The sequence below is a fragment of the Carassius auratus genome, chromosome 4 (genome assembly GCF_003368295.1).
Source record: "Carassius auratus strain Wakin chromosome 4, ASM336829v1, whole genome shotgun sequence".
NCBI classification, from domain to species: Eukaryota; Metazoa; Chordata; class Actinopteri; order Cypriniformes; family Cyprinidae; genus Carassius; species Carassius auratus.
This window is the reverse complement of record NC_039246.1, coordinates 11,187,537-11,212,567: the sequence shown is the minus strand read 5'-3', so window position 1 is coordinate 11,212,567 and position 25,031 is coordinate 11,187,537. Positions and strand designations below refer to the sequence as shown.

The window sequence follows — 25,031 nt, the reverse complement described above, 5'->3', positions numbered from 1 at the left end:
TTTAAGACGTGCCTGATTTAAAAAAGAAAAAGAAAAAAAAATTATATATATATATATATATATATATATATATATATAAACAATTATTTATATATTTTTTAAATCTTTTTTTTCTGTATGTACTATGTGTTATTCCTGGACTACTTGACCTTTTTTAATTTTCACTTGTGATTTAATTTATATTTGAAAGTATTGCAAAATATTATTTATTGACTTTTAATGAGTTTGATATGTTTTCATATCTGTAGTTGTGTTTTAGTTAACTCTGAGAGCTGTACGTTTTACGCGCTGTTTGTTTGATTATATTGAATGAATTTGAGATGATGCTCACCAGGCCAGAATTCATGGCTTGTCTTCAAAAACTCACTACAAGCGTTACAGACTATTGCAAATGAATTTTTTATGGTTCCTTGTTGAGCCTTAGTTTCTAGCTACTTTTATCATCCATACATGACAATCTTGTAGTTATTTTCCTCCCAAGACATACAGCCGCACTCATATACCAAAAGTGATGGAGATATGGCAACCCAAAGTTGCAATAATGTTGGAAGGGCAATACTAAAAGTGCACAATCTCTGTTTCCTTACAAGTGTGCCGATTTTAGAGCTGTATTACAGAGTCTGTGTTGTGTGTATCATGACCCTGTTGGATTTATGGATTTATTATGGGCTGCACATAATAATGGGGAGGGAAGGGTTGTGTACATGAACTAATGATCACCGTAACATAAATGAACCAAAATTGTCTAGAGAATGTGTTAAAGATAATAAAAATAATTCATGAAATATAGCTGTATTAAATTAACCGATTCTGGTTGTGTGGTTCATTATTTAACTTAATATTCTTTACTAATAGATACATGATTTAGAATAGACTATAGTCGTGTGTCACAAATTGTTGCTTAGTGAAATAGCTAAATAATTGTACTTTTTTTAATCAAAATATTGTGTTTGTTATATGTTATTAGTTGTATTTTAATTATTTACTAATTCAGTTAATCTAAATTAGCAATTAACATTTTTACGTAAAAGCGGAAGCAGCCATTGTGAATGTGCGAGGCTTCCGGTGTTATCACTTCCAGTTATTTTACCCTTACAAAAACAATCTATTTAACTGCTTTATATTGCAAACTGGTATTTGTTAGCCTATAATATATTATCGTAATCATAAACCAACTGGTTTGTAACGCAAATGAGTTACTTTGCTATTATTTTAGTAGGCTAATGAAAAGGAAGTCTCGCACATTCAAACAAAATAACACGACGTTACTTCCGCGTTGCAAAGTATGGTGAACACTTGCCTGTCCTGTGTGCCAGATTGTTGGAAATCCAACATAAGATTTAGAGAACATAGATGTTTTAAAATTAATCCAGTTTTAAAGCCGATATTCAACCTTAAGCAATCCATAAAGTTTGTATGTGCTATCTGCTTCAAAACAAGAACTTCCCAACGGTAAGAACTTTCTCTCAAACACAACCTGGTCAGGAAAAACAGATAAGTTATTCACGCTACAAGACTCAAAATTAATATGATTCACAACCAGTATGCAATGACTTAAGACTTGCACGTTACCAACACCATAACCTTTACAGGTAGGATACCGTATGCACTAACAACATTACAGACAAAATGAGTGACTTCAAACGGTAGGCTGCATTTATAAAATACACTCAAGCTCATATTGCATGACTTTGTGACTGTATATTTGTCTCAACGGAACATGCAAACAGATAGATAACTGTAATAGGATATCTAACTTTCATGAATAGCTTTTCTACAACACATTATATTAGTCAACAGATGGCGCTCGCGGCGCACTCTCACAAATGCGGCTTTACGCAGTTTTTCAAGGCAATGAAAATTAAGGCCCTAGGATTCACTATTCATTATATACACACAGTAAATAAAATTGACATCTAGTCTTTTAGTCTTTTTCCTAATACTGTACATTGATGGAGCAGTAAAGAAAACTGGCCGATGATATTGAAAAGACCGTCTGATAAATAGGCCTGTTATAATGCAATAATTGGCTATATTTGATCATTTAAAAGCTAATTGTTTAAAATCTATTATTACAATATCACTAGAGGTAGTTTGTTATTTTGCTTTCATAAATGTTAAGCCATTTGCCAGTTTTAAATTTTAAAAATAAGTCCTATTTAGATCCAGAATAGCATCATAAAATATTCACGTACTTCTCCGATCTCTTTCGGAACACGTTTGAACCCGGCAAATCCGTCTTGATTACCAGTGAAATGGCAAACATTTGTCTCCATGGTCACGCAGAAATCGAAGCGAAGGAATTGCAACGGGCTGCGATGGATCTACAGCATCATCTCATCCCGAGGCAACATTATATTCAGCAGCCTTGATGCTCGAATAATGTGTGAAATTGTGAATCCGTTTAGGATCTTCATGCGCAGGACACAGATTGATGAGAGGCACTTCTTTATATAAAAACGTATTCATTTAATGACAAAAGGCGTTTAAAAACTGTGCAATTTTTCTGTCAAAACCAAATACATTACTGGTCTCAATAGGGCACACTGACAGCTTGTGCTTTGGCAGTGCCAGGTTAAGTGCACAAATATACAAGTATCCACAGAGCCATAGAAAATGCAACTGAAAAATCCTCGCACAATGTCCTTGTTTTTCGATGCAGGCCATCAAATCAGCGTAACACAGCTGGTGTAATATTTCCCGTCAAAGAAAAGGAGACAAATTTGGGATAAACAAGAAACACCAAAGAGCAAACAGATACAAACATGTTGAGACTTAATACATTTAGTTGACGCACAAAATCACACAATGTTACTATAGCTAGTAATAATGGGCAAGATGAACTGGCCTCTGTTAGTCTGTAATTATTATTATTATATTGTCTTCGTTGTTTTTAAAGCTTTAATGATGACGAATGGTGAATGATTACAAGCAAGAACAATTTGCGTTTATTATTATTATTTTGTCGTCATCAATGCAGTTTTTACATCTTGTCATTTCCACAAAAAGCGTTTCCAGACAAATGACTGAAATTAAATAAAAGCTTGGTTTGTTGTTATCTTTAATATAAAATATCATAAATTAGACAAGCCCGTTTTGGTTTCTTTTAGATTTCCTAGATTAGAAAAGGCTAAATAACCAAAAATGGTTTCAATTAAGAGGAGAAAGAATCTTTATAAACAAGCCACTGTCTCAAATCATGAACGCTTTTGGTGCACGCTTGTAGAAATTCACTCAAAATGCTAAGAAAGCCCAAACTGGGTGGTTAATTATAAAGAGCTGGTATCCATTAATTTTATTTATGAATATCAATTTCGATATGATCCACAAAATTCTGCGATTCTGGGTTTTACTGCTTCCTCAGGCCTCTGTTTTGCACCAGCTGTGTGAATGCGTGATCTGCATGAAATCAGGTTGCTTTGCCTGTGAAAGACAGACACACAGCAGCACTTGGCAGCCTTTGTTGTGACCGAAATGAGACTTTTAAAGAATTGGTCACGTTTGTATTTAACAGCGATACTTTTAGATAAATTAATAGTATGTACATGGTGTTAATAATAATAAAATAACAATAATAAATATTGTTATAGTTGTTAATTTTTCATATTAGGAATTTTTGGATTTTTTTATTTATTTAAATAATTTAGAAATATTTAGTTTATTATTATGATTATGGTTATTATTATAAGGTTATTTATTGCCATTCATATATAAAGGCGAATGAAATATAATTTTATTCAGTAGTAGGCCTATTAAACATTTTTTTTATTGTGACGGAAAGAATAGTAATAATAATAATATTAATAATAACGAAACATTTTCCATTAATATATGGAAGAGAACGCACAGAAGACTGCACCGGATTAATTTCAATCAGTAAGAAACCTTTTGTGGTCATGAGGGGAAGATGGCGCGCCCCTGACGCCTTTTTTTCACAGCTTTCGGTTGGAAGTGATATGATGCTTTCACAGATCCCCGGACTAAAAAAAAAAAAAAAAAAAAAAAATCTCTTAAATAAAATAATATTTACGTTCCACTTTTAAGTTCAGCCGCGGTGCGTAACGCCTCAGAGCGTGTTTTCTGGCGCCCGCGCCCGTATATTGTTCGCGCAACCACGCGCGCTCTCCGCGCCCCTCGGAGGTGCCACACACAGAGACACTTCATCATCGTCGGTCCGCCCCGAGCGGGCTTGTGACCGGGACAAAGAGACAGTCGATTATGTTTCAGGCCGCCCCTTTCTCACGGAACAGGTGTCTGTGCGCCGTGGTGAGGCGAGTCGTCCTCGTACACATCCTCGTTCCCGGGCATCGGACCGTTTTGGGGCGTCATTCGCTTCTCCTTCTGCCGCCGGTTGCAGAACCAAACCCGGACCACCTCCTTCTCCAGCTGCAGGCTCTCCGCAAGCGAGTTGATCTCCGACGCGCCGGGTTTGGGGCACTTGAGGAAATGGCTCTCCAGGGCCCCTTTGACACTCACCTCGATAGAGGTCCGCTTTTTCCTCTTCCTCCCCTGCGCCGCGATCTTATCCAGGCTGGTCGGGCTTCCCGAGGTGGAGTCCGCCTCCTCCAGCCATTTGTTCAGCAGGGGCTTGAGTTTGCACATGTTCTTGAAGCTCAGCTGGAGCGCCTCGAACCTGCAGATGGTGGTCTGGGAGAATACGTTGCCGTAGAGGGTGCCCAGCGCGAGCCCCACGTCCGCCTGCGTAAAACCCAGCTTGATCCGGCGCTGCTTGAACAGCTTGGCGAACTGCTCCAGGTCGTCTGAGGTCGGAGTGTCCTCGTCTGAGTGCAGGCTCTGCGGATGACCGTGCTCGCTCAGATGAGGGCTGTGGTTCTCCTCATGGTGCATCCCCGGCTCTCCGTACCCGGACTGAGAGTAGATCAAGCTCTGGCCGTTAGTGCTGCTCATGCTAGGCATGGTGGTGGCGCGCCAGGTGCCCGCCTCGTGATGCTGCTGGCTCTGCTGCACGAGATGCGCCTGCCGCGGCGAATGCTGCAGCTCCTCCACCGGCTTAATGTCCTGCTCGCCCAGCGGGCTGGCGGGCCACGGCGACCCCTCTCCCCCGTGAGACAGCGCCGCCGTCAACCACTGGTGCGCATGGCCAAGCGTGCTGCCACTGCTCTGCAGGGTGGTGTACTCGCTCTGCAGAAGGCTGTGCGCGTCTCTGTAGGACTGCGGCGGCTGCGTCTGCTGCATGCTGCCGTGCTCCGAGCTGGATGTGAGGATGCTGTAGTGGTTGGACGCCGCGGTCGCCATAGTTTCCACAGCTACTCTGTGCCACAGGCGGCTCCCCAGCGCGCCAGAGCCGCTAGGACGCAGAGGCGCGCACCTGAGATCCGCCTCGCGCTGCTGTCGATTGGTCAGAAGCGCTTGACAGATGCGGCAGCGGCGCGTTCATTGGTCACAGTAGAGTCGACACTGAAGCCCCATCCCATTGAGCTCCACTGAAAACAAGCACAGAGGGATCAGCAGTGACAGGGCGCAATGGGCTCCAAAGGTATCCAGTCTGGCTTTCGTTAACTTTTTCTTTAATTTTGAATGCTTCACAATTTAGTAGTAATAAGATGTTTACTTGGCTGTTACTTAGTACTTCCAGTAGAATTAAATAATTAATTTTAGATGAATTTTGTTGTTATTGGTTATCTGTTACTGTTTTTTAAAAAAGGAATACATTTGTTTTTAATATTATCCGCGAAAACTTACATATGAAAACATTTTTAAATATATTTTTACCGAGTTTATTATATATCAAATAAATGGTAAATACATTATAGTTAAAAACCTAATATTTTATATATTTACATGTCTCTCTCTATATATTTATATATATTTGCAATATTAAATGTATCTAAAAGTAAACCTAAAAATAGGTTTTAATAGTTATATTAAATATTTCTTATATACAGTAATTTTTAGTTTAAATAAATAAACATTAATTGATAAAGGCAATACAAGAGTGCAAAACGTGTGTGTGTGTATATATATATATATATATATATATATATATATATATATATATATATATATATATATATATATATATATCTATATATATCTTATAACTGGATAAACAAAATTATCTTCTGCAATAAAAATTAATTAATAAGGTTTGTGGGTGCATAAAATATTTTATAAAAAAAAAAAAAGTCTATTAATCATAAATTCAGAAATGTTTCCTGGACTTTAAAATATCACCATCATTTCATCTTTTTAACATCTGCTTGTTTCACAATACTTTGTCAACTTAATTTTCTTCATTAAAATTATATTTAAAAATTAGTTTTCTTCATTAAAGTTAAATTCAAAATGTTTAGAAAGGTGCAGTGAGCTCACAGCTATTATTGACACTCTGGCACTAATTAGTTTTTTACTTAAAAAAAAAAAGGCAAAAAACAATAAAAGACTTCCATGAAGTGTGATGTTAGCCATCATTACAGTGTATACATTTATTAATTGAGTATCTGAGCGTTAATAATGATTTTCAACATTATAATAATTCTGTTTGTTTATATTATTATATGGTTGAAATAGCAGCGCTCTGTGTTCTGATGGGATTTCAGGGTCTCTCTGTGTCTCTCTCATGGCTCAAGGAGGGGGCATATTTCTCAGGACCCTGTCCGTTGCCATGGCGAGAGGTGAATGAAACAACGCCGCCCACGTCACAGCTGCTCGAGCCTTTTCTCTCTCTCTCCCTGTGCACATAAAGCCCATTTGAAAGCCTGAAAAGCACACACAGGGCAGCGCAGGGCCGCAGGGCCAGAGAGAGGTGAATGGCAGACTCTACCTCCACCCCAGCCCTGGCCTTTTGTAAACATGCACGCACAACCACTGTTCTCCACACATTTTTTTTGGCATTTATCTCTGTGTGCACTGCAAAAAAATACATGGTAAAAAATATATGGTAGTAGTAGTATGTCTGAAAAAGCATGATGGTCCAGTGATACTTATTTTGAGTGCCTAATGCTCATGAGTTTTGGTGAAATGCAAGGAGCGGTCGTGTTAATTGAGTTGTAATTTTAAGATTCAGAAGCTTTAACACAGTTGTGCATGGCCAAGCAGAAAACACATTAGCTTAATAAAGTAATATGCAAACTATGGGCTGTTCAATTACACATCCTAATAACGCATAAACGATGCTAGACCCGTTAAAGGGACGAAAAGGCCTAGCGTTATTATTATTAAACAGTTATCTCTCTGGTATAGTTCCTCCAATCTGCGTTTGAGAGAATAAGAATTAGTGGTGAATAATCTGAGTAATAAATTAGCAGTAATTATATCGACCCTGTGCTGGAGTTATTTAATTTCTCATGGCTTAATTAGATAGGACTGTTGAGTAACTAAATGTTCCAATTCAAAACATGATCATCATGGGGATTTTTCTTTTTATACTTTTTTTTTCTCCATAGCAGGAATAGAACAGTCTGGTAACACTAAGTAATAACTGTCCATGGTTTCATAAAGCCCATAATCTATTAAAATAAACAAAAAAATAAATAAATATATAAAAACATAAAATATATAAATTTCTACCGAATTTTTTTGTTTTGGCATAGTAAAATTTTTTATTCTGAAATTGTTAGTAAGGCTATACATAGTCAAAAAGAAGTGGCCAGTAACTCCGAAATACATTTTCGAAGTAAAAAACTGAAAAGGTATCTTTGTACGTAATCTTTGTTAAAAAAAATCTTTGAGCATTTTTCATTGCTTCAGTATTTAGCATTTTCAATAAAATGCACTGAAAACAAATTAATTGCAATTTATGTCATACAGTACATATATATCTCCCTTGTGTTGTGTTTTCTGTCAGTCTGACTGTGTGTGGGAGGTTTGTTTGGGGTTCACCTGTGGTAGATATAAGGGGTGGAAGAGCTCCTACAGACCCTCATTCACATGTAATTAGTCTGCACAAAGGGCTCGTTAAATCTGTAATCCCACATGCCTCCTCTCCCTTTGATTGTGTTGGTCAGCTGTGAGCGAATGGCTATTATTCTTCTTATAAAAGAGGGGCATTTCAGCTCTCTGTATTAAGGCCCCCACTGAGCACAGCAAAACTAGGGTCAATAGCACCCCAAACACAGTCTCCCACACATACATGCAGCAGAAACACCGGCTCATCACATTAGTTCAAACCCTTCAGAAGCCACCTGTTTCAAAAACATTTTGGTGTGAAAGTGAATCTGAAGAGTACTGTTTTTTTTTATGCTTGTGCTTGCAATATTTCACTGAACAAATGTTTAAAATCCAATACATTTTAAAACCACTTCTTTGAAAACCGACGATCAGATATATTTTTATATTAAATATCATAGCTACAATAAGGTTCTGTATACTTTACGTTCAGTGCATATATATATATATATACTATACCTATATATATATATATATATATATACTTTTAAATCATATTAATAATAGTAATAATAATATTTCCCGCTTGCTTTTTCTCCTATTACACCCAATAGCTCTCTAATTTTTATTAGGTAGTTGTTTAAATATGAATACATTGGAAGCCCGGCAGGTACATCCATTATTACAACAAATGCAGAACTATATGTATTTTTCAAAAGGGTTTTGGATTTAATAGGGTTATGATTAAAGCTCCAGCATGCTTCTATCCCTTCTATGGTCTGAGCATTCAGATTTTAGCTCCATGTCTGCCACGATGTTCCTCTGATTTAGAGAATTTGTGAGGATTATGTGTTTTCTGCCTGATTGTGACAAACATTTGGCGCTGGTTGGAGTGAGTGGGAGAATGACACTGCATCATCAGATTAAGAAGGTAATCCAGAGGTGTCTGTGTCTTTGGCTTTGTGTGGGAGGATATAATGAACACACTAATTAGGGGTATTATTTAGATAATGGGTGTAAATCTTTGTCTGAGAAGCTTAGGCAGTTATGATAAAACTGTAATGTGCAAATCCAAAGTCATTAAGATATTTAGTTGATTGTCCATGATCTTTGGAAGGCGGCTAACTCGCAGCCTGATAGCGCTGATTGATTCCCCTGTTCCCTGAACTTTTATGACTTGATGGAAATAAAACTTAAGTCTCTTTTTCTCCTTGACTCAGATGCAAGAGTTTAGTAGTTTAATGGCTGATTGGATTTTACCGCCATTGCAACAGACCATTAAAAATCCACATGGGTGTTTTGCTCGTTTTGCATCCTGATCTATTCTCTGAGGATGTGAGAGTATAAATATGTCATGTTTTCAGGGTCGCCGTGGTTTAAAAATTGTCTTCCAAATGCAAGCACATGACCTTTTGTTATGTATGCTTGAACCTCAGTGTCACAACAACCTCATGATTGTAGCTAGCAAGTTAAACATTAAACTTGAGGATACGCTGCCTCTGATTGGTCAGAAGCTCAATTCATTGGTCTGATGTTTTGTAATATTCACTGTCGTCCAATACAACTCTGAATATCGGAAATTTACACGACTAAAATGGGTAATACAATCGTAACTAGTGCCATCTTTCATCTCAGTTAGAGATTGTACAGAACACTTTAGCATATTACTATATTGTATATTACTGTAACATTTTTGCTGCTCCTATATTATTTTTCATAATTACTAAAATAATGTAGTAACATTTATGGAATTAGAGAATATATAGCTAAATTAAAACTCAGTATTTCATGTTAATGGAACCAGCTGACTGTACATAATTTTTGTATTTGCAATATATGTATTTCAGCATAGAAATGTTCTTATGTCTGCGCTGATAGCCTCATGGTTGGCCTCAGCATCTTACAATTCTAATAATTTAGAACAATAATATTCCGTTTACGTGAAATTTAATTCAGTTTTAAAATATTAGCATCAAAACATCTTCAGTGTTCTAGAACATTTGATACATATACCATTCTAGAGCATTACAAATCTAGGTTCCAGAACATTCCAGTGATCTAGACAAGTAAAGTTCTGTTCAACATGGACATATTAATGTATAACTCTCTTTATATATGAACTCCAGCATCAGAACAATCCCATGATTCAAGAACATTAATACACCCCTCATGAACCTCAGAAAACTCTTCTAGAACAGTAAAATCTTGAAAGCCCTCGTGGATCGATATAGATGGGCTAACCTCAGATTAAACCCAGATTTCAAGGCTGGTTTGTCTTGCTGGGGATTTATATAGAAGTATATCAGTTCAGATCAATACAGCTGTCTGAACTAGGGGTTAAAATGGCTGTTAATCTCTCCAGTTGAACACTGATGGCCACACTCACAGCTGAAGAAGAGCTGAATCTGTGCATCCAGCACAGGTTAAGACCGTGAAACTGCAGTCACACAGCAGAGATGGAATAAATGGAAGATGTGTGTGTGTGTGTGTGTGTGTGTGTGTTTACTTGTTAAGGTGCACTAAATGGTCCAACTACACATTAGAAAGGAATAATACCCCTTTGTTTGGGCCTTTGTTTTGTGCGTGTAAGTGGGGGTTAAAATAGGTCTGAGTATATGATTGTGCATTAAATGCATGATTAAAAATGTTAGAGACAAACATCAAATTCATCTTTTTAATGGACTTTTTTTTTTCTTTATCCACTCAAGCCTCACTAAATTGTTCACCATGTTTAGGTCACTTTCCCAAGAGCCTGTCTCCCCCTTCCTGAACAGATACAAAATAGAGAAAGAAGGGAAAAAAGAATTGAGTGGTTTAAGGCAGGACACCATCTGTCCTCCGCCATAAAGGACCAAGGACATCTTGAAGTGTTTGTGTGTGTGCAAGTGGGAGGGTGGGATTGTGAAGTGGTTTGCTGGCCCAACAGAGGGGCTAGAGGTGAGAGATTTGCAGAATGAAGGGGTGAAACAGAGAAAGGCTGAGTGGCTGCTCACAGAATTCCTGCTAAGAGTGAAGCGTTCTGCACTGGCACTGGTGCTTCATTTAAAGCTGCCTCTATAAGTGAGTGTGTGTGTGTGTGTGTGTGTGTGATTAGCGGACCCCCAATTGTTAGCGATCTCCTAAAGATGTCTCTTGCAGCTGTGACCCCCACGACCCTGTGGCACCATAGCAACCATTTAGACCTCCATCCTCTCCCGAAAACTCCCTTTACTGTCCAGTGTCATGCTAAAAAGGCCTCATTTAGGAAATTGTAGTCTGTTTTATTAGATTTAAGTAAACATATCCACATTCAAAACACATCTTGGCAGTTGATCGATTGAATATAACGACACCCTCTCAGTTATGACCAAGGATTCTGATTCTGATTCTAAATGTGTTTTCTAATGTTTATAGAATTGAACTGCTGCTGGTGTGTCTTAAAATTAATGTTTACAGTGAGCGTTCAGCTGCTCTTCTGTGTTAACAGCCATGTTTGAAGAAACCTGCTGCCTTTTTCAGCTCGTAATATGAGACAATGAGGAACTTGAAAATAATGCAATTTCTGTATGCTTGATTAAAAACCCATCTTTGCCATTGACGATGTTAAAATATCAAATTCAGCTACACTTACTACTGTAGAACCACAACAGATTAAAATGGGAACTCCTCAAAATACTTTTTTGGTAATTTATTCCTTGTTTGTTATTGCCTCATATTTTGATACGTTTGTTATTGCCTCATATTTATACTCTGATCATTTTTTTTAATTATGAATACAATTGTTATTCTTTTTTTGACTCGTTTTTATTCAGATTCTAACTCTTATTTTGATTTTGTTGCTGATTGATTATCACTGGTTCTGATTGTAATTTTGACTCGTTTTGATTCAGATTCTGTTCCTGATTCTAATGCTGATCCATTGTTTATGACTACTATTCTGATTCATATACTAATACTGATACTTTGATTATGACTTATATATACCCTAATAGACTATGGGAATTCAATATTTTTTTGTCATAAATATCTTGTTTATGACTTGTTTTTATTCTAATTTTGAATCAGATTCAGATTTAGACTCTGAACCTTTGATATTGATTCATATTCTGATTCAAATTTTGACTATGATTTTGATTCAGATTCTGTTACTGATTCTAATCCTGATCCATTGATATCTGCTATCTCAAAACCATAAGAAACTTTGTGAAGTCATTAATAATGTTTTATAAATATATTGTTTGTTTATGTTTTGATTCTAATTTGAAATCAGATTCAGATCCTTTGTTTATAACTCATATTCTGATATAAATTTTGTCTCTGATTTTAAATCAGATTCTGCTCCTGAACTCTTAAAACCAAAAGACTAATATGGAAACTTCTTAAAACATTGTTCTTCTATAAATGTCTTGTTTTGATGACAGTGATGGCTGATTTTCAGTAACTATATCTTGAGCAAATACAATATTTTGGCAGAAGCTGTAGCGTTTATGGTAATTTTTTAAGGGGAGGACAGCAGAAGTGAAAAATGCCTCTGCAGTGATACAGTTTGTCTTCATCAAACGGAAAGAAATAAAGATAAATTGACAAAATAGCCGTAACAGAAGGGGAACAAAGTGCTATGACATGCTAGTGCCATTCGACTATACAAAGCAATTCATGTACACACACATCTAGCACTTCCCAGCAGTGGCTAATGAGATGTTTCTTCTGCTCAAAACAGTCAGAGTGTGTTTAATGAAAAGTGGTGTGTGTGTGTGTGTGTTAAATGAAAGTGTAATTACTTTGTGTGTATTAACAGATGTGCTCTGTTTGCCATGGTCCAGTGCAAACGGACCGAGGGCTGTTTCATGAGATTGTGTGTGCTAATGTGTTGTCTACGATGGCTGTGAGAATACTTCATAAATTCATTTGTGTGTCTGTGGAGGTCAGCATGTCTCATAACGACCCTCACTGTTAGCAATAAATGCTAACTCCTTTTAATGCTAAAACCATCCTATAAAACACCCCAGCAGTGCAGCACCAAGTTTTTAATGTAAAAATTATTAAATGAATTATCGCTCTCTTCGGGATAAATTAGGAACCATGGAGGTCGGTGTCCTTCTAAAATACAAATTAATGCAAACAGAAATGCGGCGCTTGAGGCTTCACTGGAGAAGATGCATGCATGTGTTTGTGTGTGCGAAATTTCCTGTCACCGTCAACCCGCAAACATCACACACTGTTTTTCTGGAACGTTCTGCTCTCGTTTCTGACTGTTTGTTTGTGTGCTTGAATGCTAATGAAGTGGGAGCCTTGCCGCTGTTTACAGGCTGGAACAGTCGTTCCAGGAGTCTGACCTCCTTAGAGGGACACGTAACACTTTGTATGTGTGAATGAGGAATGTGAGTGCGTGTGTGTGTATTTTTGTGTGTAATTATGTGTGTTTCAGAATGTGTATGTGTGCGTGTTGGTCTCAGGAAGGGGGAAAAAAGAGGCACTCACTGCTCCTATTGAACTTGACCTGCAGGCCTGATCAATGTAGCACAGCGTGTGACGGAATGAGAGAGCCGACTTATTACCCTGGAGAAAGAGTGAGGAGAGCGAGAGCGAGAGAGAGAGAGAGGGGATGGAAGGCAAGACACTTTAGTTAAAGGCAGGATCTTGAGGGGGCATAGAGAGTGAATGAAAAAAAGTGTATTTCTCCTTTGCAGAGTCTTTGTATTTTCATTACTCAGAAGAGAACACTCTGTACTGAGGTTCATTTACACACAAGAAAAGCTCTTTGATCTGTTGTAAATCATGTTTAAAACTGCTGAGTTTGCCCCAGATTAGCTCTCTTGTTTTAATATCTTAGTAGAGCTGAATTTTGGGAAGGACTGGTCGATGCAGAGTTTTTTTACCACCTTCTTTACATTTAGTATTCTGTGTGCATCCTGATTGATGTAATTTTCATTTTGTTTTGATTTATATTTTGTTGTGTGTGTTTAAGATTCTTTTTGGGCCTGGAGTTTGATACAGATTCTTATCGATCTTAATCCTGATTCAGACTCTTATTCTTATTCTTTACCTGATTCTAATCCCGATGCTTTGATTATGACTCATATTATAATTATAGTCTTATTTTGATTCGGAATCTGATTTTGATTCAGGTTCTGACTCTTATTCTGTTCTTGATTCTAGTTCTGATACTGACTTTTATCTTGACTCTGATTTTAAATCAGATTCTTATTCTGTTCCAGATTTTGTTTCAGATTCTTATACTCTTTTTCTGCTTCAGGATTCTAATCCTGATCCTGACTGATTATGAATGGTAGTCAGATTCTGAATTTGAGTCCTAATTTGATTTTAACTCTGATTTTGAGTTATGATTCTTATTTCACTTCTTATACTGAGTTTATTATCTCTTCCTGGTTCTAATCCTGAAACTGACTTTGATTATGATTAATATTCAGAATTTTGTTTTTATGTCCTAGTTTGTATCTAGACTACTCTTGTATCTATTTGTATCTAGATTCTGAGTTTGAGTACTATTTTGAATCCGACTCAGATTTAATCTAGATTCTGATCCAGATTAGATTTTTTGTTTTCATTCTGTACTTGATTCTAATCCTGATCCCTTGATTATAACTCATTCTGATTCAGATTTGTAGACATATTTTAAAATATTTAATAATTTTGAATCAGATTCTGATCCTGAGTCGTATTCTGATTCTGTTCCTAGTTCTAAACTGGATACTGACTTTTATTCATATTCAGATTGTGATTTTAAGTCTTATTTTATTTCTGACTCTGACTATGATTATGATTGTGATTCATTTTTTTTTTTATACTTCAGATTCAGATTTTGAGTTTTATTTGAATTCTGACTCTGAGTTTGAGCCTGATTTTTTTTTTATTCTGCTTGTGTTTCCTGTTTCTAATTTTGACACTGACTTTGTGATTCAAAATCCGATTTCTGATTTTAAGTAGTATTTTGAATCTGACTCTGATTTTGATTCTGATCAAGATTCTGAGACTGATTTTAATCCTGAGTTTGTAGTTTAAGTCTGATCCACGATTTTTATTCAGATTCAGAATTTGAGTCTTGTTTAGATTCTGACTCTGCTTTAGATTTAGATTCTAATCCTGATTCTGATCTGGATTTTTATCTTATTCTTTTTCTGATTTCTGTACCTTTTTTTAAACTATAAAGCCAAACTGAGGTTAATTTTTGTAGTACCAGAGCAGCAGAGGATGATTCACTGTGTTAATGGTTGCGAGAGAGATGGTCGATCAAGGCAGAACGATTCACCCATAACTCTGCACATCAGGCGTGTGTGTGCTTGTGTGTGTGTACATAGGGCACTGATGCACAAACTAGCTTCTCTCTCATTATCTTCCCACAGCAACAGTGGCCTGATTGTCATGGTTGCAGTCATGGCTAAGGTCACCGATACGCCTGTCTGGGGGCGTGGTGTAAATCAGAGGTTGTGCTTTTTATCAGAGGTCACCGTTCTGGGTCCCGACCCTCTGCTGGCCTTTGGCCTGCTCTCACCTGTTTGCGGTCGATGTATCTGGAAAATCTGATTGATTGCCACTCAAAACTGCCACAGGAGCAATCTAAAATACTGTACACGCTCCATATTTGAATTTTCTGTGAGGTCACAGACACAAGTGCATGTGATTGTATATGTTTCTGAATAATATATGTCGCCCATCTGCATGCAATGCGATTCAAAATCAATTGCACGGTGGCCAATAGTAATTGATGTGGCTTTGAGAGGTAGGAGGCTGTCCCACCCTCAAGATCCCACAAATTTAATTTGGAATCAGAGGGCAGAGGAGAGGTGAGCGACTCAATATCTCATTAATTTTAGCGACACAAACATCACAAATACCCCAGAAATAGACCACCCACCACCACTACCCCACATAAAACCTCGGATCTCAAGAGTGGGACTTATTGAAGACCACTTGTCCAAAGTGAATCCCCCCATGCCCTACTCTCCTCGCATGCTGGCCCGGTAATGACTTGGCTTGAGTTTTAATGCCTGCTGCTGCCACCGGGAAGACAGCGAGCACCTTTTTTTATTGTAAAGCTCACAAAATAACCCTGGCATTCTTTAGGAACACTAAACGTTAAATTCTCACTGAAAATTTCCATCAACCTCCTGCTCCCTTCACTCCTCCTGTCTGTTAGGGAGTGAGGAGGAGAAACGGAGAGGGAAAGAGTGTGATGGAGGAAACGCTCCAATGCTCAGAGTCACATTGCCCCCGAACTCTAACCTGTGATAGATTGGGTGCTCCTGCAGCGTGACAGACGAGCAATTGATGGAAGGAATGGTGGATAGATGAAGGGAGAAGCAGAAAGAGAGAGAGAGGGGAAAATAGAAGGGAAAGAGACTCAAAGAGGTTGCTTTCTTTAATTGTGTTCAATAATGTAGATGTGAGTTATTATTTAAACTTTATTGACATATAAACATCTTTCATTATCACAGAAAAAGGCACAAATCTGTGGTGTCCCTGGATTGGTTTGGTACCCTTTTAAAATGTACATATGTCCCTTATTTACCCATTTTAGTAACTTAAAGATACATATTTGTACCCAAGTGTTAATATTCTGCATAAATGATTTGTACCTTTTGAAAGGGTCCCCAGCCCATTAAAAACAAACTGAATTGATAGCATCAGTAAATGCAGAAGAATTATAGACATTTTTTTCACTCATTTTCTAAATAGCACTTGAACTTAGTTATTTGAAGGTGTTTCAAGACAAAATTGGGCAAATTAACAAACCAAAGTAGTTACAAAGAAATGCCAAGCTAAAATTTGGATTCAACATTAAATAAATTTGATTGAACTATATTCCTGTAAAACATGGTCCGATAATCTTCCAATTTAATTAATTAATTAATTAATTAATTTTAGTTTAGAGGTGTTTTAGCTCAAACAGGGGAGAATAAAAAATATATGTTTTAAACGCAATGTAAGCTGCTTTGCTTTGAAATGTATATTGAAATATATTCAAGCTGTAAAGTTGTCAGACCATTCTCAGAGAAACGTTTAGTTATGTGTTATGTACATTTTTGAAAAAATTTACGGGTTTTCTTTTTTTTTCATGATTACAAGAGCTGAAAAATCTTCGTGGACAAAATGAGAAGTGATTATCACACTTTTGAAACAGATTTATGTTCAATTTATGAACTTACAGACAAGTTGAAATCACATTCTATAAAGTCTAAAGCTTGTTTTAGACGGAAAAAAAAACAAGTAAAACTTAATTTCTGTTTTGCTAGTTTTTTTAAAAGTACAATTTAAGTATGGAATTAAGCAAAATCTATTTAACTAAGTATATTCAAAATTATGAAAGAAAGTAAGTAAATTAACTTTTTGCAATACTCATTTCACACATAGTTTGTAAACTTTACTCTAACAACATAGCACTGAAAAAAATGCCATTAAAGCATGTGGTTCACTTATAAACATGTACGCAAGCAAGTAGACAGCACCTTATTCTTTTTACGGAAATATGTTGACTCAGTGTAACCAAATGAACACAAGAGACCTGAATACTCTACACATGATACACAATGATGGTAACAATCAGAAAAAAGTGTTTGAGTATACCTAACAACAAAAGCAACCATATAACAGTGTAAATACATCTCAAAACAGCAAAAAAAAAAAAACTTATTAATAATTCATGCCCAAGTGCATGATGGGAACAGCAGGATCACGACTTTGATATCTACTTATCTTTGTAAAAATATCAAACAATTCCAAGTAAAAAATACTTAGAAATTTACATTTCTTAATTTCTACAAGCTCAAGAATAAATAAAAAAATGTAGTACTAATATTGAATTTACTCTTTTTATTTAATTCTTGCCCGCACTAAATTACTTATTCTAGATATTACATTTGTTTTTCTGTATCATTTACTTCACCACAAAATCATATTTATCAGTGCACTTAAAAAACAATCATAATCTATTTATCTACTGATATATATATTGAGTATTCATGATCAAATGACTAGAATTCCACGAAATATTCATAACATCACGTGTTTTCAGAGCACAGAAATGATTCTTCACTAATTTCATCTGAGATCTAATCTTATCAAAATTCTGGCAGTGCGTCAGGCCCGACTCGAGGTTTGTGTGTCTCTGTAATGGAATTTGTCTCACTGCACAGAGTTTAAGCACAGCTAGTGATTCAGTGCAGCAGGGCATCTGGGTCTCTCTCTCGCTCTCTCTCTCTCTCTTCCGCCCTCCGCAGCACAAGCGTCATTTGTTGACTGGCAGGCAGAGTGCCAGGAGCAGCATCAGTAAAATGCTGCTGAATTATACAGCCTTTACGACTTATGCTATAAAGCAGCAGTTTAAAGGAAAGACAGTGCCATTTAAAGCAAAGACATAGTGTTGCTGTTTAAAGCTTTTATTGTCCATAAAACAGACTCACAGTGATTGTAGGGGAAGGACCCTCCACTAGGACAAGCTTAAAATTAGTGTGAAACAGGAGTGTGTTTGTTCTCATAGGGATGTATTCAGGTGCCTGTGCATGTTTGTGCCCGTGTACTATGTTACAAAAACGCTAAACACACTAGAATACACATATGCAAGTATATGCGTCTATAGTGATTAGATGTACATGTATTCAAACTAATTTCAAACCAAAATGAAGAGATTGAGTCATTTTATTTTGTTAAAGAAAATAAAGCCTATTCTCATGATGAAAAATAACAAAAATAATGAAGCCTGTTCTTATGATTTTTTCATGTTACATTTTCAATTTAATTAAACGTTCCCTGCCAGCTTCTATGTTTTTACACCAGATTAATGTAATGCAAAAAATATACACATTTGTTGTACTTCATTTATATTCGTAATTATATTGTAAAAAATACAACTATTTGTATCATATTTTTGATGTACTGTCTTTATATTCATAATTTTAATTTTTAATTTTTTTACTGTATTATTACTGTATTACATTTATGATAATCTAATGACAGTTGTGGTTGAGAATAATGGGACTAACAAAGAAAAAACCTCATTACATTAATGAGAATATGAAGGGATACTTGATTGTCAGTAATGTAATGTCATAATGCAATAAACAAAAAAATAAATAATAATCATACTAGTTAGTTAACACAAGTGAATTAATTAACATGAATAACATGTTGTTGTTTTGTTACCTTATGATTTTGGTTTGATTACATTGACCCGTGTGTGCAGGTATGTGTTTGATGAACTGCTGGCTGCTGTCTCTCACTCTCTGTAAAACTGTTTAAGAATCCGGTCACATTCTAGACCGGCAGTAAAAGAGCCCTCTCCCCCTCCTCTCTCTCTCTCTCCCTCCCTCCTCCCTTCATCGTTTTCTTCTTCCCTGTAGCTCTTTCACACTCCTTTCTCTGTGTGCCCCCCTCTGCCCCCCCCCCTCTCTGTGCAGCTGATAAACCCTCTCACTGCATTTCCAGGTCTGCCACCCTCACATCAGCTAGACACTGATCTCTGCCAAGCTGTCAATCAAACACGGCGCAGACGACTGATGCGCAGGTGAGAGACAGACAGCGAGAGAGAGAGAAAGAGAGAGAGGAGGAGGAAAGGGCTGCTAAGGTTTCTCTTGATTCCTCAGCATCTCTATGATACACTGTCTCCCCGTTTTATGCTTTTCACCCCTTCATCTCCTCTCTGTTTCTTGTTTATGTTTTTTGGTTTTTGTTTAGTCTCGTCTGCCAGTATAAACATACCTGCCTCGTCCTCACAAGTTTGACACGTGGGTGATTGACAGCGGCGCTGAGGGGCGTTCAGTCAGTGCGAGGGTCTGAGAAACTGACAAACAGTGCAGCGTTTTAAATGTCATTCTTCATATCTGTCCCACTTCAGGGTGTGTGTTCAACCCGTATCACACCGCTGCAGCCTGCACACACACACACGGTGACCGGAGACCGAAGCAAATCTACTTATTGTGAGCTCCTTTGTATTATTTCTTGCCGTGCTTGACACACAGAAAGTGAATAATCTGGTGCAAGCGATGCGATAGCGAGCCAAACAAAAGCCAGATTCAGCAAAACTCCATTAATAGTTTTCAGCAGCATTTATCAGGGTGTGATATAGTAATATGATTGGCATGGTGCATTTAAAACTATTTACACATACGATTTGATATGAATTAGTTTCGGGACATATACCACACCCTTTAAAACATTGCAATATGCACCATAACAAGATATTTCGACCCAACATGGCCATTAAATTGACGTTCATTAGAGATTCACAATCATTTTATTTTTGTTAGCTAAACATTAGAAACGTTAGCTAAATCATTAGATTTATTTGTTTAGTGGCCTACTGAGAACCACTTCAGTTAATAAATTGGCATGCAGGAATTAAAATTGAAATTATGTTTTCTCTCTTATGGAATGTTGCGTATTTTTGTAAATAGCTTTTTAGGACTTCCGGTTCCATCTTCCTGTTTTTTTTTTAATGGGGTGTTGCTTAAATGCCTGAAATAATGTCTGTTAACACAAGCTCAGAATATTTTCATGTTATTTTATATGACACAAAATACATCAGTATCACCTGTATGTATGTAGCTTTTACTTGTTTTGAAAAAAGATGGCTGCTTTCTTTAATCAATAAAGACTGAAGTAGGCCTACATATAGCTTTTTATTTAGGCTTCAATATTTATAACATTTTTGTTCATTTGTGAACATTATCTTGATGCACACAATGTTTAAGGATATTATACTTGTTGGTCACAGAGCTTATGTTCTACATTGGCCAAAAGCCACTGGAAAAAATCCTGTTGAAAGCCAGGGTGATGATAACTTCCAGGATGGCCTTCAAAAATACAGCTTCATTGTACTCTGTTATGACACGTCAAACAGCTTCTTGAATGAGAAATAATGAGAATAGTCCATTTCAGTTTCATGCTGACTTTAAATATTTTAAATATGTGTTTGAAAATCTGTTATCAAATATATAAAATCTAATTAAATAAATTAAATGGTGGCTTTAATTTTTAAATATATTTGTTAATTTTAATATTTATTGATATTTAATATTGTATACTATTATGAGTTTAAAATAAAATGTTTAGAATTAAAAAATGCAATGCATTTCTTATTAAATTATTTCAAGTACTGTACATTTGAAAGTGAATTTCAATTTCCATACTCTCTGCATTAAATGTCCGCACTGTCACCAAAAGCATATAACATTTCCTTCAGTGAATATTTTTCCCAAGAAACAGCATGTCAGAAGAAAATGGATTCAAAAGCAGTCAAATTCACATTCTTCTAATATTTCAAAAATGAAAAAACATCAGCCGGTTAATGTTAGAGGCCAGCTGTTATGAGCAGTGCAGCCTTTAGTGTCCTTGTTAATGCGCACGCTTTGCATCTCAGCTAACAAAAATATGTTCTTGGAATGTTTTGCTAATCTTCCCCTTAAATTACAAAAACATTATTCCTGAGAATTCTAAGAACATTCAAAACATTCCGTTTATTTATGTTTTAAAAGCATTGGTAACATTAGAGAAAACGTTAAGGGAATGTTTCTTTTTATCATTTTGCAAAAGTTCTTTCTATAAATGTAACATTTTAGGAATGCTATTGAAGACCATATAATTTTGAATGATCATTTTATTAACAGTATTAGAATGTTCATTTGTAACTGTAAGAGAACCTTGCTGTGAACAGTCTGCGTTGACACCTTTACTTTGTGTCTTGCTGAATATCTGATCTGTTGGAAACATAACAGCTGCCATCATCTACATCTGAACAGCTGGAAATGTTCACGAGGTCACGTTCAGCACAGCAATAGCATCACATTCAAATTATATACAGCATGGCTGTAACCCAAACGCACGAGGCATCATTCTGTCTGTCTCACCTCAGCAGGGACCAAAGAACTTCATACCAAAGTATACAGAATTCAGCTTTTTTCAACCATCCATTATGTAATTACACTCGCACATACACTCAGACACAAAGACTTGAGCAAATGATCATCTAATTGCGGCGGAGCGGTTAAGTGTGTGTGTTGCTGTCCTCGTTGATTAGATTCTGTTTCAGTCTTTGCATCCGAATGTGATGTGTGAGGTGTTAGTGTGTTAGCGCATTAGCGAGGTGTCGGAACGAGGGGCCCATCAGCTCGTTAATGAGCAGAAACGCTAATCGTGTTTCACACTGACACAAACGCAATTAAAACATCTGTACCGCGGCGACCTGATCTCGCACGTCTTTCTCTCCCTTACGCTAATGCTAATGTTTTGCAAACAGAGAGCAAGAAATTGCCTAGGCCTGTTGACTGTTATTATGACACCTGTCAATCATATTGGCGTTAAAGTCTTAATTCACAGTGGTGACGTCTGATGTCTCTTTTTTTTCTTAAACAACAAAGAGAAAATGTGCGTGGTGCTAGCCTGTAGAAAAATGGCTGCCATGATGCTAAAGGGTTCATGGTGATTGTTAGCAGTTTGCTAAGTCATTTTGGTAGCTTGCTAGGTGGCCCTTGAGTAGCTAGACTATATATATATATAGCTATATATATTAAATACTATGTAAACGTGCTTTATTTAGTCAACACAATTGTACTTATTTAAAAGCATTAAAAAACATCATTAAAGGATGATTTAAAATTTACTAAATTAAAACTTTGCATTTTAAAAGAATGTTTTAAATATCTTAAACAAGAAATAAAACAACTTTCTATTACCACACTTAAGTGGCCATTTTATTTTATTATTATTATCTGCAAGTACTGTTTTTAAAAAAAATCATTTTTAAGATTTGAAGTGCACAAGTGCGTGACACAAATCTCTACAGAATCAATTTTTCATATATTTAAAACCCAGATTGCCTAGAACAGTAATACCATGGCTTTCCTCAAAAGTCTACACAATTTGAAGCATCATTTATGTCTTAAATGCAAGTTTAACTCTTTGGGTTCAAATCCCTGAGCCCAGATATAGCAATAGCATTAGTGATGTTTGCAATAATCCTAATCAATACATAAGGATACTATTGTTTTTTCATTTGTGGTCAGACACACTCAGCATGAAGGCAAGGCCTTTAACAACCCAAAATAAATCCTCTGGTCTCTGCAGTGAAGAGGGGTTTCTCATTTATTATGACAAATTAAAACCAGCCTTTAGATTATGATATTCTAAAGCACACAGCTCTGTTACCCCCCTACTGGCAAGAAAACCCCAGCGGCTCTGCCTCGCTCTCTCCGTTACACCCACAGCCCTCCCTCGTCCTCTCTAAAATGATGCATGGACACTCGGCCCAATGTTGTCCTCATGATGGATTGGAGCACTTTGGGGAAGATTTCAGTTCACGGCCACCCTTGAGTAGAAGCTTAAGTAAGACACTCTTTAATATTGTAATGGAGAACAGAGAGGCATGGAGAAAAATGAACCCCTCTGGATGATCTAATGTATATGAGATGAAGCCCAGGTCACTTTGAGAGGAAGATACGGGACGGTCATGTTTGCTAAATACAGACTTTATCCAGCCCTCTGTGGAAAGATTGCAGATTAGGTCAGTCACAGTGGGATTTCTGTGATTTCTGTGGACGCAGAAAAGTAATTATACTACTGGAGAGATATCAGACCACCTGCAGGTGTTTAATACACTTGGATGGCCCTTAAACGATGCACAGACCCTGATGTTTTTAAACTACTTCAGTAACTAGCGGTATATTAGACAGGCCATCCATTATAAATCCATGCTTTTTAAAATATGAATATACAAAAAAGCCCAATTATGGTTCACACAAACTGAAAATTCAGTAGTGTAGAATGAAATAACAAACGTAAAGAATTTAAACCCAATTCCACTGGCTCCAGTATGATAATGAGATGATAATGGTATGATAATTGTATGGTAATCTGGCAAGGTTATTCACAAGGAGAGAGGAGGTTTCTGACGGAGCAACTGTCAAAATGTCACGCATTACATACATTAAAAACACTGACTGAAATACACATATTGAAGGATGACGCTGAATGAGATGGCTCCTGTAACTCACGAGTAATAAACTGTGAATACATAGATTTTTGTTGCGATAATAGAGATTAATTAATACTGTAGCTATAGTTTACGCAGACTGTTAGGTCTACCTTGTTGAAAAATAGGTATGTTTTGAAGCATGGCTGCTGGTTATGAGCTGGTTTAAGCTGGTCACGTGCTCAGCAGCCATGCTTTAAAACCATAGACAGTATAAAGGTTCAAAACATACCTAACCAGCATATGCTTTTTTTTCAACAAGGTAATGATAATAAGAATTATTAAATGGCAAAAAAAAAAAAAAAAAACGATATGAGGAGAATGCCTGCAACATTATCTATCGAGATATTATAAACATCGAGATCTTCTCATACTTTTATATGCTAGGGGCTGAAAACACAAATGCAGCGCCGCCCTCTAGTGGTAAATAATAGTAATAGTGTCATTTCCACAGCAAACAATGACCCCCAAATCATAGAAATCAATTCGTTGCGATTTTTCCTTATTACTTTTAAACCGTTGTTCTCCTTGTAAAGCTTTTTAAACATTTGGAAAATCGATTAGGAAGCATGTATTATTCATTTATTCATACATGTATGTATGTATGTATGTGTATTTGTTTTAATGTCATTTACTCCATTAGGCTGCATTATGCAAATAAATATTTATAACTGGTTCGTTTACTTTCCCCCATTCCAGAGTGTCCAAATTTACCTTAATAAATTAGCATTATGCAATAAATACATTTACTATTTATTAAACTGGCAGATGCTTTTATACAAAGCGATTTTTAAGGTACACATTGACCATGATGGTACAAAAAGGCCTACATAACATTAGTTAAATCACTTGTGTTCTTATTAATGCAGTGCAATCATAGCAGCTCCTAACGATTATTCAACTGTTATGCAACACTGATGTGCTACTTTATAGTCGTGCAAAATATTCTTGTTAAATAGGTAAGAGAAAACTCTCAGAATTGACCTTCCTTCTTCCCTTTTTGCAATCATAACTGACCTGTTCTTACATTCAATATGTACTTGGAATTCAACTAATCAGATTGCTTAAATGCAATGCAAATAGCAGGTTTTAAACACAAGCCATGGTTGTTTTGACTGGTTTGTAATGTGTCTGTGTCTGGTATTGTGACATTGTGTCTTTGGTTGGAGTGACTCAGCGGCTCAACGCTGACAGACGATTGATGTGATTACAGTTTGAGATC

General features: G+C 36.5%; 2 protein-coding genes across 3 annotated transcripts in view; one reads left to right on the top strand and one right to left on the bottom strand.

Annotated features, from left to right (window-relative positions):
* The first annotated feature begins 1,262 nt into the window (after positions 1-1,262).
* LOC113058335 (CSC1-like protein 1) overlaps positions 1,263-25,031 on the top strand; it is a 37,633-nt gene continuing 13,864 nt past the window's right edge. The window contains exon 1 of one of the 2 annotated variants that reach the window (XM_026226118.1): positions 1,263-1,452. In XM_026226118.1, coding sequence (XP_026081903.1) covers positions 1,417-1,452 — 36 coding nt within the window. In that variant the 5' untranslated portion in view covers positions 1,263-1,416. Of the gene's footprint in view, positions 1,453-5,413; positions 5,498-25,031 lie in introns of those variants that run through there. The other variant, XM_026226138.1, reaches the window with a different exon arrangement.
* Positions 3,728-5,280, bottom strand: LOC113058348 (POU domain, class 3, transcription factor 2-like). Its single transcript, XM_026226151.1, has one exon. It carries the CDS (start codon positions 5,254-5,256, stop codon positions 4,240-4,242), a length of 1,017 nt encoding a protein of 338 aa, XP_026081936.1. The 5' UTR covers positions 5,257-5,280; the 3' UTR covers positions 3,728-4,239.

Excerpts from the sequence above, each read along its gene's own strand:
- LOC113058348 (XM_026226151.1), bottom strand. The coding sequence starts at position 5,256 with ATGGCGACCGCGGCGTCCAACCACTACAGCATCCTCACATCCAGCTCG.